Source organism: Perca fluviatilis, chromosome 18 (genome assembly GCF_010015445.1).
Source record: "Perca fluviatilis chromosome 18, GENO_Pfluv_1.0, whole genome shotgun sequence".
Taxonomy (NCBI): Eukaryota; Metazoa; Chordata; class Actinopteri; order Perciformes; family Percidae; genus Perca; species Perca fluviatilis.
The window spans coordinates 9892926-9906982 of NC_053129.1; the positions used below are offsets into that span (position 1 = coordinate 9892926).

The 14057-nt window shown below is 41.1% G+C and overlaps 1 protein-coding gene across 1 annotated transcript; it reads left to right on the forward strand.

Annotated features, from left to right (window-relative positions):
* The first annotated feature begins 131 nt into the window (after nt 1-131).
* LOC120547170 (saccharopine dehydrogenase-like oxidoreductase) lies at nt 132-12000 on the forward strand. Its single transcript, XM_039782646.1, has 12 exons — nt 132-385; nt 1017-1129; nt 1285-1365; nt 1563-1692; nt 2196-2245; nt 2962-3092; nt 3822-3939; nt 5615-5734; nt 7216-7272; nt 8690-8801; nt 11206-11287; nt 11446-12000. Exons 1-12 carry the CDS (start codon nt 190-192, stop codon nt 11543-11545), a joined length of 1290 nt encoding a protein of 429 aa, XP_039638580.1. The 5' UTR covers nt 132-189; the 3' UTR covers nt 11546-12000.
* The last annotated feature ends 2057 nt before the right edge of the window (nt 12001-14057 follow it).

Consider the following 14057-nt stretch of genomic DNA (forward strand, 5'->3'; position numbering starts at 1 on the left):
TCAGCGCCGTACAGTACAGTAACGTCCTTTGACGTCTAGCGGATCCGATCTAGCATCTACGCATCTAACCTACCCCCCACAGGTGTCCATTTAATCATTTCTGGACGGTTGTGTTCTTCTTCAGCCAATCAGTGGACAGAACCGGAACTAACGCGTTACCAGGCGGGATCTTGAACTAAAAACACAACAATGGCGGCGGTAACCTCTAGTAGACCGTACCACATTGTAATTTTCGGTGCCACAGGGTTCACCGGACAGTTTGTTGTGGAGGAGGTCGCCCGTTGTGCTGCCGAGGGTCCCGGCGGTAGTTCCCTGAAATGGGCCGTGGCCGGGAGAAGCAGACAGCGTCTGGAAGAAGTGTTGAAACAAGCCGCGGGGAGGCTGTGTATGTGCCTGACAGGGTGTTACTGTAGCTAACTGAGACACGAGTGTTTGCTGTCAAACTAATGTCGGGCTGCATTTCACTGCCGCAGGATACTTTACTCACTTGACTGACAGAGGCTGTAGTCTGTGTTTTTGGTTATGTAATGTTAGCTAGAACTTCCACTGAATATAAGTTGTTGTTTTGCACCAAAAACAGCAATCTAGTTTTAGAAAGGGGCAGCTGGCAGCTTATTTAGCAGTTTAACTCACAGTTTGACCCAGTCTGAGTAATGGATATTCTTATATGCTGTAGTCCCATTAGTTTACAGTATTTGAGTACACATCATACCCCTCCCAACTTGATAACGGAGCACTGACACAGCTGATATTCAGCAATAACCATTTAAAAATAATTATCTTCATATAGACGGTTATTTATATCTAATCTTTTCTGCTTTGTTTTTAATAACCTTGAATTAAAAGTGGCTCAGAAATGCTTTTCAGACTGCCTACATAATATTGTATATGAAGTGTTGCAGTTTAAGTCTTGACATGAACACATACTGTACAGTACCACATATGAGGTTAGGGCTATGTGAAAAAGCTATCCACTGTACACATACTAAAATATGATCTCTTCTCTCTTTTGTCAGCTATGCCAGAGTTGAAGACAGATATTGAAATAATTGTTGCAGATGTGTCTATGGAGGAATCGCTGGCCATCATGTGCCAACAAGGCCTGGTGATTCTCAACTGTGTGGGACCTGTAAGTATGTCATCCAGACTTTGTCAGGGTGTGAAACAAAGGGAACTTGGAGATGACATTTGTAAGGATTTTAAATTGGTTTAAAACCGACACCAGTGCAATGTTGTGGTTTGTGTTGTGTTTGACAATTCCCTCCATGCCCTTTGTCCTTTTAGTACAGATTTTATGGCGAACCAGTGGTCAAAGCTTGCATCGAAAATGGAGCTCACTACATAGACATCTGCGGGGAGCCTCAGGTAGGAACATGAATGTACATTTTTATGTTTTTTAGGTGTTGATTTACTGTGGTTGTGTCTTTGTATTTATAGCTTAGTTATTATCACTGTTCTTAAAGTAGACTGCACTGTGCATAATGGTTGTGTTCATAAAATCATATGCAAAACAATCATTTAGTTTTTGTGTCTGTGTCCATGTGGGTATCCATCCTCTACAGTTCCTAGAGCGTATGCAGCTAGAGTATCACACCAAGGCGTTGGACAGAGGAGTGTATGTGATTGGCAGCTGTGGCTTTGACTCCATACCGGCAGACCTGGGCATTCTCTATACACAGAGGCAGTTCAGAGGTAGGAAACAGAAGATAGGCTGAGTCAAAAAGCTGTAAATTGTTTACTCAATGAAGAAGGTAAAAAGTTTAAAATGCTAGTGGGTTGTTTGAGCCCTCAAAACATTAAGGTGTACAACACTACATACATTAAACACAGCTGTGCTTTTTTTCAAAAACTGATGCTTTTACATTGGATTGTCAGCTTTTGTTCACTTGTTTACTTTTATACGTCCTCACAATCTCGAAATATAGATAAATCTAATTTTCTTTAGTAGTACCTAGATTAATTCATTCATTACTCAATACAGTAATGAACTAATACTAGATTTCAACTGATTTTATCAGTTGCAATTGTCATTAATTTATCGACCGATAGAGAGCCTCAAACTGTTTTGCTCCGATCTTTAAAAAAACCAAAGGCTAATAGTGGCAGGTTTAGTTAAATGCATGTGATTGTATTTTAATAATGATACATTTAAACTGGAACTTGGTCTCTAACTGTGCAATTCGGTCTGATTTCAGGAACACTGACAGCTGTGGAGAGCTTCCTGAACATTAGCAGTGGGCCTGAGGTAGCCTGACCAATTACAGCTTCTGTATTGCATGATGGGAAATGTAGTCTGATACTCCTCCAAACTTTTCAAAAGTAAAGTGATGGCTGTGTTGGTGAAAGTTTATATGATTGAGCTGTCACTTTAAGAACACAGTTAAAGATGTGACCGATCACAGACGGTATGTGTTAGAAAATGTCAGAAAAAAATGCAGTCACAAAGTTGAACACAGTTTTTCTTAAATAAAACATAGCATTTTACTTGCTACTTACTTTAAGAGAACTGACTTCCTAAAAATGACTCCCAGCTAAATCTAGTATTGAGTACGAAAATCCCTGTGACACAGAAAGGTAATTTAACAGAAGGGAAATTGAGGGGTAATACAGTATGAGAGAGAGTAGTTTCATAAACTACATAAACTACTTATTAGAAACCCATTTTAATTTCCGTTGAAATATTCTGATATACAACCAAAACATTCTACTGACTGCTTTTCTGCAATTACCCTGCAGTTTCAGTCATAAGTAAGTAGGTAGCTAGGTAAGTAAGTAAATAAGTACTGTAAGTAAGTAAGTAGGTCAAGCAAACCCCAGCCGGCTTAGGCCACCTAAATCTGTCAATCAGAAGAAATTTGGAGCCTATGTACATTACACCTTTGGTGTTTATTGAGAGGCCTTGTGGATAGCACTGGTTTCCTGCACCGTGACAGAGTTTTGATGTCAACTCAACCCTTGCAGGGCTCGTCTGGCCACGATGCCACTTGGCAGGCTGCTGTGCACGGTTTCGCAGACAGCAAATCCCTCCGCCAGCTGAGGAAGAAGCTCGGCCACAAGCCGCTGCCTGTGGTGGGAGCCAAAATCAGAAAGAGGTAAAGCTAAAACAATTACTGTCTGGCTAAAACACTTCACTCTGAGTAATACTGTTTTTATGGGGATGTGGGGCTTGGCAGCGATTAGTCCAGGAAGGTGGAAGGCGTGGTTCTTCAGTGCAGAGAAGAGAGAGAGCTCTTCAAACTGAAACTGCTTTCAGTCTTTTTTTACTCTTGACCTACATTTCAGTAATTTGATTCCAAAGTGAAAAGTGAATATTATTGAATAACAATACCTTAATTTACAACATAGTGCCATTTGAGGAAATGCAATCAATACATATACATGTAAATTTGTCATTTTGAAGATGCACTCTTGAAAAATTAAAGTTGAACATAAAGTCCATATGTTCAACACAATCAATATGTTCTTTCAATTGAGAGCATGCATGTGTGCACAAACTTCCACGTCAGTTTAGTTTAGTATATTGTGAGATATGTTGGTCACAAACGGAAAAAAAAACCAGCTAAACCGACATTTCAGTAATTATGAAATTATATGATGCAAATTTGGGAGTGTATTTACTGTGAGTCTGTGTGTCTGCGTATTGCTGTATCATCAATTTTGAAACAAGACCATGAAGAAAATTCTTGCAGTCATAGTGAAATTCTCTGATTTAGAAGTGTGTGTGTGTGTGTGTGTGTGTGTGTGTGTGTGTGTGTGTGTGTGTGTGTGTGTGTGTGTGTGTGTGTGTGTGTGTGTGTGTGTGTGTGTGTGTGTGTGTCCAGGAGTTTTGTGTTTTTCAGTAAGGAGATCGAGCAGTATGCCATCCCATTTATGGGTTCTGACCCCTCAGTAGTCAAGAGAACCCAGCGTTTCCTTCATGAGGAGGAACAGCAGTCTCCAGTAAGATTAGATCAACGCAAGAACTGTCTCTGTGTTTCCCATTATTGATTGCAGTGATGGTAATTAAAGTTACAGTTGTTGAATGCATTTCTTCCCCTCTTAAAACATTTGCAAAAGCTAATTCTTTTATTATTTTTGAAGTCCTTCCTCCTCACCTTTTTCTGGTCCATTGTTGCCATTTACTGGCATTTCCTGCCTCCCTACATCATCATCATCATATTCTTTATTCAGAACACACACAAATGGTCCATAGCACAATACAAAAACACATGAGCTCCCTCTGTAGTAGACAGGAGTTTGTATCACATCAACTGTTTTCATCTGCATGTGCTACTATAGCATTAGATGATTAGAGCAAAGCATTGCTCTATATGCTCAATACTGTGCCGTGCTTTGTGCGTAACATCAGGTTTCGTTTGGATGGCGAAGCCGCAAGGGGGCGTTTTCGAATTTTTTCACCCTGGGACCAGGTTTCAAGAAAGTGCGTCTTCAGGCAGTGCGTTTAGAGGATTCGTTTGGACAATTGGTCAAAACGTGCATTCATAACAAAAAGTGTTTCCGTGTGGATGGCCCCTCAGTAGTGAGTGAAACCGAAGCAGAGGGACTGACACAGAGCTGGAGCCGAGCCAGAGTAGAGCACTTTTTAATGAATTAACTCTATCGGTCATCAGGCAAATAAAACGCAGATGCAGATAATCTGCAAACTGCCAAAAAACGGTCCATCCCTAGACTTGACTCCTTGATTTACTGTAGCTTGGACTGTACCTCCTTTGTGCGTTGCTTTGGAAAAAAGCATCTGCCAAATGAATACATGGACATTTTAAATGTCTATGTATTCAATAATTTAGCATGCCCTGTTGGAGGCGGTAAATAAGTGGACATGCATCGAAACGTTTTGCTCTACCGTAATATCTCAGTAGTATCCGTGTCCCCCAGGAACACAGTTTGGTACGCTGCATTAGATGACACAAAGAGGTTTAATATTTAGTATAAAGAACACATACTCCTTTTCTAAATTATTTTGACTGCACCTCTGCATCCTGTCCGTGAAAAGTGAACCCTTTTTCTCCCCTGCTGTACCTGTAACTAGGTCAGCCATTCCAGCAGCTGTCGCTGTTTAGATCCCAGCCCTAATGGAACTATCTCATTATGTTGTTTAGACCGCCGTCTACCAGCAGAGTGGAAATATGATGAGTCATCTGTAGCGACTCATCACTTCCCTCTCCGCTGCTCATTACTCCCTTTGACATCTTATCCCTCTCTCCCTGCCTTCTGCCATGCTCTTTTTTTCTCCCGCCAACTGTTTCTCTTTTTTACTCCTTTTTTTTAAAACTATGTCCCTCTCCTTTTTCCTCCCTCAATTTGATTCTGCATTTCACCTCACCCTCCTACTTCTCTTTTGTCCTCTACCTTCGCATCTACATCCTCCTCACCCCTTCTCCTCTCCTTCACTTCTACCACCCGCCTCCCTTTCCTTTAATAACTTCAATTTCATCTCTTATTCCTTCTTCCGTGTCCCTCCTCTCCTCCCTCCCTTCTCTCTCGACTTACCTCTTTTCCTCTATCTCTGATTTTCCCCTCACCTGTCCTTGTTATCTGCATCCCATTATTTTTCCCCTTCTCTGTCACCTTTAATTTTTATCATTTACATTGTGCCCTCTCTCCCCCACCGCAGGTCCAGTACAGTGCCTACGTGGGGATTGGTGGCCTCCTCTCAGTAGTTAAGCTCTTCTGTGGCGGCCTGATCTTCTGGTTCATGGTCAAATTCAGCCTGGGCAGGAAACTCCTCACCATGGTAGCCAGATTGTTCATCAACCGACCTCTTTTTGTAACGTTTACCTTGGTATTTTTCTGTCCAAAGCAGATCATTTAGTCCCTTGGTAGGGGAGTATATATAAGAGAAGCGATAGCTTTAAAGCTTGAGTGATTTTTGATATTAATGAACGCCCGGTACATTCAAGCCATTGCCAAATGAGTTGCTACATTAAGACTATCAGCTCCACACAACTCTCTCTGGATTTCTCAGTAGGGCTGTGTTCAGAAGATTGTGGCATCTGGTGATTTTCCCCATGCAGAAACTTGAGTGAAGATAATCACCTCTTCTGAAGAGTCCATCATGTTTTTTTTAATCCTCCGTGTCCTCCTTGGCTACTAGCAACTGGGTGGAGGAGGGGTGGAGGTGGTGCGCGATCACTGAATGCTTGTATCATGTGGATGCGCCGACAGCGTTGTCATTACTTTGAATTCCTCATGGGGGTGACAGAAACTACGCACTATAGCTTTAAAACTCTTTAAAGCTGCTTACACACCGACCAGATGGTCGACCGTCGGCAGAAAAGGCAGTCGGACTTTTGGTGTTGGTCAAAAAAATTGCATCAGAACACACCGAAGAGATGAGACGTAATACGTCTCCATAACAGCAGGTGGCGCTAATCTGTATTGTTGCCCAAGAAATGAAAACCGGCAGCTGATTGGACGAACGCGTCACGTGGGTCTGGTTTCTCCTGAAATTCAAAGACAGACTGTCATGGCGGCTTGTTCAGAATATAATCTCATATTGTACTAAAATAGTTCACCGAAACGTGTTTCTGAAATGAAGTGAGAAATAGGCCATGCGGTTGCTGAATCTGTCTTCATTTCAGATCGACAAAGGTCAGTTTAAAAGATTTTGAGAGACTCTAGTCACGCTCATTCAGCTCCCCGTTTCCGGGTTAGCACTCTACCAATCAGATGGGTCATTTGAGTCTGACTGCCGGCAGTGCCCTTCCCGCCGATTATACATGTCAAATCGGCCAAAATGAACGCCGACGGCCCCTCGGACGGACAACGGCACGGAACACATCGAACAGACTCGAGTCACTGACCTCGCCAGACTGTCCAACGGCTGATTATCGGCTCTATGTGTCCGGGTCTTAAGACTTAAAATGGTTATTCCAAGCATTTAAATTTGGATAAATGTCACAGTCAGATGTTGGTATTAGCCAAAGAGGCTTACTCAATGCTACTCATGTTAAATGCAGCAGCAGAGTGTGGCAACAACTGGGATATTACTTGATGCGTGCGAGTGTAGAAATGTTTCAAATTAACATGGATTATACAGTTTTAATGCTTCAAAAAGCAGAGAAGTCATGGAGACTAAATGGAGTCAGTATCAGGAATGTCATTTTTATAGTCCCAGTTCTTTACCAACTTAGCTTATTATTCAGCTGTAAGCACAATTTGGTGACAATAACATGTTTGTATAAGTGCCATTTGTGTTTTTTGTCTTTCCCAAAGTTTCCATCACTCTTCTCCTTTGGCTTGTTCACCAAGTCTGGTCCAACCATAAAGCAGGTAACACTAATACTGTCAGAGCTTTATAGATTTGTATCATATTAGTATCCTGAGATGAACTTAAAGCTACCTTGGGGAGAAATGGTGGTCAAACACCGCCTGCAGTTAGGAGCTTTGAAATCAAGTGAAGTGAATTATCTGGTCTGGATGATGTAGTTTGTGTTGTCAAAAGCCCTGAAAACCTATTTTATTAATCGTCTTCTTATTATGAGCGATGGGGTCCAAAAATGAACAGAAAATCTGCCACAACTAGAACGGTTTTGGTTATTTCACATGATGAGAGATTTCTGTACTTGTCTTCAGGATTTAACATCTGAATCAAAAACTGTTGTCCTGATGGACTAGATTATCTGAGCTTTCAAGTTCTAAACTCCTAATAAATAATACCTAAGGAGGTTTGTTTCAAAAATTTGGACTGTTTATTAAGTCATTCATATTTATTTAATGTTATAGAGAAAAACTCAAGATTTGAAACCACGTTTTCAGGGGCTTTGATAGTGGCCTATTAAATGTATATGTTAATGGTTGTAATATATACATTGTGTGTGATGTTGTTTTTGGGGGGTTTTCTGGTTCTTTTCCTTGTTATTTTTTTTATACTTGTTGGAGTTTGTTATGATTCTTTTTAGGGCTGCACAATTAATTGCAATTGTATCGAAATCGCAATATGGACTAGTGCAATATCCAAATCGCAGGGGGTGCACAATATTTGTTAATGGCAAAATATGTGTCAAACCGTTCTGAATGAAGTTTCGTGGTGCTGCAGAGACGACCCAGCCTGCAAATCCTATCCTACAGATTTGGTAAAGATCCTCGCAAAAAAATACCACTAGAATCATTTTAATGTTTTTCAATGTTGATAGTTTTCAATGAAAATGAGAATAATGATACAAAAACAATCATTCCCTCCAATATCGTGAATCGTATCGCAATATCAGTCAAAATAATCGCACTTAGATATTTTCCTCATATTGTGCAGCCCATAATTCTTTTCCTGTATGTGTCATGAAATGTTTAAATATGATCTGATTTAATGTTGTTGGACCCCAGGAAGACTAGCTGGTGGTCTAGGCCTCAGCTAATGAGGATCCTTATAAGAAACTAAACTATGAGCTACTATGAGTTATACAAAAACACAATAATATAAGAAAATATATTAGATTTCTGTTTCCTACTGTATTACTTATGTTGTCTACCATGGTTTATACATATTACACATAATGGGTTCATATTTTGCTGACTTTGTTGTTGTTATAACAACCATTACAGCTCTGCTGACATCAACCATGATCCACGTACAGTATTTACTATCTTGGAGTTTTGTGTTATTGTACAGCGTGTTGTGAGTATCTTGTTTGATTTATGGATTTGTCCGATCATTCCGTTCCTCTCTCATCATTCCTTTCTCTTCTCTCAGATAGAAGACACCTGTTTCAGCATGACACTTTTCGGGGAGGGCTACTCAGAGGGTACAGATCCCACACAGGGCCGACCCAACGCAAAGATCTGCACCCAGGTCTTAGGAGCAGGTAAAACTGCCACAACCACAGTCGGCTGGACAAGTGGACATGTGTTATTAAAGGTGCCGTAGGGAGGATTGTGAAGATCCAGGACTTAGCCAAAAAATGTGAACATCGACAACTTCTCAGTCCCTCCCCTCTTTCTGCTAAAGCCCAAATGTGTCTCCTAAGCCCCTCCCCCCACAAGGGAGAATGAATGCGTGTGCATGAGCAGTGATTGACACCCTGGCCGTGATTGGTGCATCTGAACAGGGAGCGGTGGATTTTTGCAAATCACACAACAGGCTGTAGGTGGTGCCAGAGATAATTTTTTTAAATGACCTGCTTCATGTAGTTCTACTGGAACATAGGGTCAGTTTCAGCAAATATGACAGAAAGTTAGTTTTATAAGTCTTACCTACTGCACCTTTTTTAAGCGGCGTTTCCTTTCCAATTTCGGTAGAGTACATTTAGTAGTACATTCTTTTTACAGTACATTCTACGTTTTTTTTAAACCAGTACTCCCTAAACACCCATACAGTTTTTTTCAGTTAATGTAGATGATTGGGCCTCGTCCAGGGACTGTGTGGGTGTGTTTAGACTGATTGAGTGACATCTTCCTGAATACCCTGTTAGTGCTGTTGCACCTGTTAGGTGACAGCTTTATCATTCTTATTAGTAGAAAGAATTGGTGACCTAATAAGTTCCCATCAAAGGTCTGGCCCCCCTTTAATCGGAGCAGAGTCTAATCAGCCGAAATATCTGAAAAAACCCGTGTTTGTGTTTAGAGGCTTTAAATGTAGGCAGGGTTGTTAACGGATGGTACAGTAAGAGATGTGGACAGCCATGAGCTGAGAAACGTGCTGAAAAATCGTATTATATTTCTCTCTGCTCCCTCCATCTCTCGCTGTATTTCCTCTTCACCAACAATGCAGAGGAACGTCTACAGCAATCTTGGACTGCAGTCTTTCTAGTTCCACCTTTAGTATTGGATCAGCGTGCTAGGTACCTCAGCAGAGAGGAAACGAAGAAAAAAAAAACGGACCGGATGGAGAGGTTCTATTGGTACCGTCCCCAACTTCTAACAATCAAACCGGGCTTTGGTTTTGGTCTTTTCATGGCATTTGTTGGCAGCAGGCCAGCTGACAGTCTTGCCTGGGCCCGGGACGAGATAAGCTTAGATGGCCCCCCGCGCCCAGATCTCTCCTTTTTCCTTGCTCTTCCTCTCCCCTGCTCTTCCTCTCCTGTTCCTCTCCTCTCCTGTTCATCTCCTGTACCTCTCCTCTGCTCTTCCTCTCCTGGTCCTCTCCTATCCTCTTCCTCTCCTGCTCCTCTCCTATGCTCTTCCTCTCCTATGCTCTTCCTCTCCTCTGATCTTCCTCTAATCTGATCTTCCTCTCCTCTCCTCACATCTCTCACTGAAATTAATGTGATCAGTCTCTGATCCATCCTGCTCAGACTCTCCGACAGGGCAGCGGGCCACTCCCGCATCTCTCTCTCTCTCTCTCTCTCTCTCTCTCTCTCTCTCTCTCTCTCTCTCTCTCTCTCACCGGTAGCCTGAATCTGTCCCTCGCGGTGGGACGGGCGCCCCCTCCCCGCATCACTCTCTCTGTCCCCTGACAGCAGCTGGATCTCTCTCCTCTCTGTCTCATCCTCTCTGACGGAGCTACCAAACTCAACTCTTTCTGTAAAAGAGAACGTGTTGTCTCAGGCTTTTATACAAGCTAATGGACGTTAACATGAGAGCTGGCCTGTTGCGTTACGTTACAAGGCTCGTAAACGTTGGCTGCGCTGTTTCTTACCTTGCTCTACGTTGACAGTTCCAGCTTCACCGTCACCACCTTTTTTTTAAAATATTTGTTTAGAAAATCTCTAAGGCCTCTATTTTCTTCTTCTCTTTTCCTTCCTTTTCTGAGCACCGGATATGTGCTGACCGGACATTTTGAGCATACTGAACTTCAAATCTACTGAAAACAACATCAACTTTTGATAAGTGGCCAAACCATTTTTGTGTTGGGGGTGGGGGGGTTCTTGACCACTATTTCAAGGACAATTAGGAAGAAAACAAATAAAAAGCTTTTATGTAACTGAAATATTACATATTTTTTTTCACAAATAGGCCTATTTAAAAAAATGTTTTTCAATTATTCCATAATTTAATGAGGGCCCAGTTCTGGGCCCCCAGTTCTGGGCCCCCCCCCTACTGTGGGCCCGGGACAACAGACCCGTTTGTCCCCCCCTATCGGCGGGCGTGGTTGGCAGTAAGAAAAGTATAGAAGCTCACCAGACTTTTCCTTTAAGCAATCACATACTGTAAATACTGTAGTAGCTGGAACTGACAAAGCATTTTGTGCTACTAACAATGCTTTGGAACATTTAGAGATATTTCTGCAACTTCTTATCACCATGTTTGTGTTTTTGTTGTGGTTTACAGAGCCTGGTTATGTCGCTACAGTTTCTGCTATGGTACAAGCAGCCGTGACCTTGCTGAATGAAGTGCACTCTCTCCCCAGGAGGTCAGTTTTTTTTTTCTATTGCTTGTGCTTCCTTTACTTTGTCCCTCTCTGTCATAACTTAGGAGATTTGGTGAAGTCCTTCGATCTTATCTATATCTGCCTACCACCTCTTTCAAATAAATCTCTCTCTCTTCCTGTGTCTCTGTTGTTTTTGACAGGGGAGGGGTATATACTCCAGGAGCTGCCTTCTATAAAACTAGTCTCATCGACCGCCTCCATAGCCACAGCATCAAGTTTTCAGTCAGAGACTACCAGTAATGCTTTATCACTGTGTAGGGCACGCCATCTTCCAGTTTAAGGATGTCAGTGCTGCTCAACTCGTATAGATCTTCTGTGCTGCCGGGGGAGGAAATTGTGTAGACAGATTCAGATACACTTAATAGTTTTTTTTATTAAACTTATTTAAGTTGCTCTGATCTGCTCTTTTGCTTCCATTCTCTGACCACTACCCCTCTCCACTGATGTCAGTGTAGACTGAACAAATAATGGACGTAGCATCACTGACCTCACCCTTTGGTTTGGTGTATTTTGGCCGTCGCCATCTTGGTATTTGGAGCCCGCAGATTTTCAGCCTTCTGATGTGAGTCCTCCGGTGGAGTTTTACTGGCGGGTAAAGGCAGATCTGTAGGTACTGTAGATGTTAGTTAGCACGTTGAGTCAATGCGTAAGAAATAATTAATAATAATAAAAAAGTTCTATCTTGACTATTCCAATTATTCAACATTTTTGTGTGTATGCGCATGTCTTTATATTTATTCAGGTCAAGCCCAACAGACACAAAAGTATTTGACAACAACTGAAGATGAAATATAAAAATATACATCAAACAATGATAATTTTATTTCAAGCAATTGTGATGTTTAGCCTACACCATAGTATTGGGATTTTCTATGCATACAAGTAACTTTTTCTGCCATCCCAAAACAGCCCCTAATGCCCAATGCTTTATGGACAAATTTGATCTCCATTATTTGTATTTCATTTTGAACATGTGAAAAAAAAAATATATATATATATACACTACCGGTCAAAAGTTTTATAACACCCCATTTTTAAACAGCAGTGAATATGTTTAAACATGTTAAGAAAGACTAGATATATAGAAATGTCTGTGCTACGGCAGCAAGTACACAACACCCATAAATAATAAATAAAATACAAGAACACTCTACATTTGGGGTCTTCAAGATTTTTTAAGCCAAAGGACCCCTTAAGTAAAAGAGACAGATCAGGGACCCAGTACTACTTATATTGTATAAAATTAACTTGAATATTAAACTGAGCCTACAATAACGTGTAGGTCAGCCTAAAGCCTTTTTCATACCTATTTAGTGCATAGAATACTAAGCTATTAAAAAAATAATTTTTGGCATGATTTTATAAATCATGTTTTCATGTAAAACACATGTGGCATAGTGAATCCTTAGGATTAACTGTATCAGTGGAGCTTAGTGACTACCTTACCTATGAGCCAGTTAGCCTGTCTACAGAGGAGTTGATTCACAAATTGTGAAGCGGATTTATATTTGCTAATAATATTGCAAATTATATGTTGGATTCATATTAAGGTATTTTAATTTTCTTGGGAACTTTAAAAAAAAATAACGACAATTTGGTGGCCCCCCTGCAGTAATTCTGAGGACCCCTGTTGAAGATCTCTGCTCTACTTAAAAAAAATATATACGCAGGAAATGATGTACAACGTATATACAAATAAAAATGTAAATAGTGTAATATAAACATGTTTATGCAAGTTGCGCTATAGTGCAGTATTGTGATGTGTGAGGTATTGAGAGTGTTATCTCAGCAGTTGAACAGTTTTGTGTTTTTTAACCCTAGCCATAGTATTAACACTTTTCAGATTACCGTTAAGATGCGTACACAGACACGCTGTCTGTTAGCCATGCTGTCTCTTAGCCATGCTGTCTCTCCACCACAACTGGCATCTTTTTTCTTTGCTATTTTTCTCAGTGTTATTTATCAACTAATTCTGGTTGTCAATGGACATCCAGATTATAGCCAGCATCAACATCTATCCCAGCTAGTTCTGTCTGTTAGTGGACGTCTAGATTATGGCCTGACTGGACAGCATTTCTCAGTGTTATTCATCAACTAATTCTGGTTGTCAATGGACATCCAGATTATAGCCAGCGTCAACGTCTATTCTCAACTAGTTCTGGCTGTTAGTGGACGTCTAGATTATGGCCTGACAGGATGGGATTTCAACCTATTTTGTACGTCCGCAGACGTTGCTTGCTAAGTGTGCAATATTACAGTTACTGGAAGAAATTAGACATTGAATCTCCGACTCAGCGTTCACATTCCATTCCAGCAGCTGTTAAAGGGGTGATAGAATGATTATATAGGGTATTTCACACTGTTCCTTATGGTCTCCTAATGGGGTATGTAACATTAGTTGGGCTGAAAATGGCCTGTTGATATTTTATTGGCCCTTATGCATCCCTGTGTTTTGGCCCTATTTGTAACAAGAGCTTTTCTTTCAAATATGGTATTGTCATGAATATTTAGATGAGCTGCGCGCTGCTTGGTTGAGCCTTATCCCCGTACACACACACGTAGAGACACGCGCTGATTGGCTGAGTGAATCGCCATACATACGCATTAGAGGTCGCGTGCTGATTGGTTGAGCGAATCCCCAATACACACACATTAGAAACGCGACAGAATCTCATATTCCAGACACTGCAATGTTTCGTTACCAAATTCACTTCTGAGACTTTTTTATGCGAGATATCAACTATATAAAGCT

Excerpts from the sequence above, each read along its gene's own strand:
- LOC120547170 (XM_039782646.1), top strand. The coding sequence starts at position 190 with ATGGCGGCGGTAACCTCTAGTAGACCGTACCACATTGTAATTTTCGGT. Across the intron at positions 1,130-1,284 it reads TTCTCAACTGTGTGGGACCT|TACAGATTTTATGGCGAACC; the intron begins GTAAGTATGTCA and ends TTGTCCTTTTAG. Across the intron at positions 3,940-5,614 it reads AGGAGGAACAGCAGTCTCCA|GTCCAGTACAGTGCCTACGT; the intron begins GTAAGATTAGAT and ends CCCCCACCGCAG.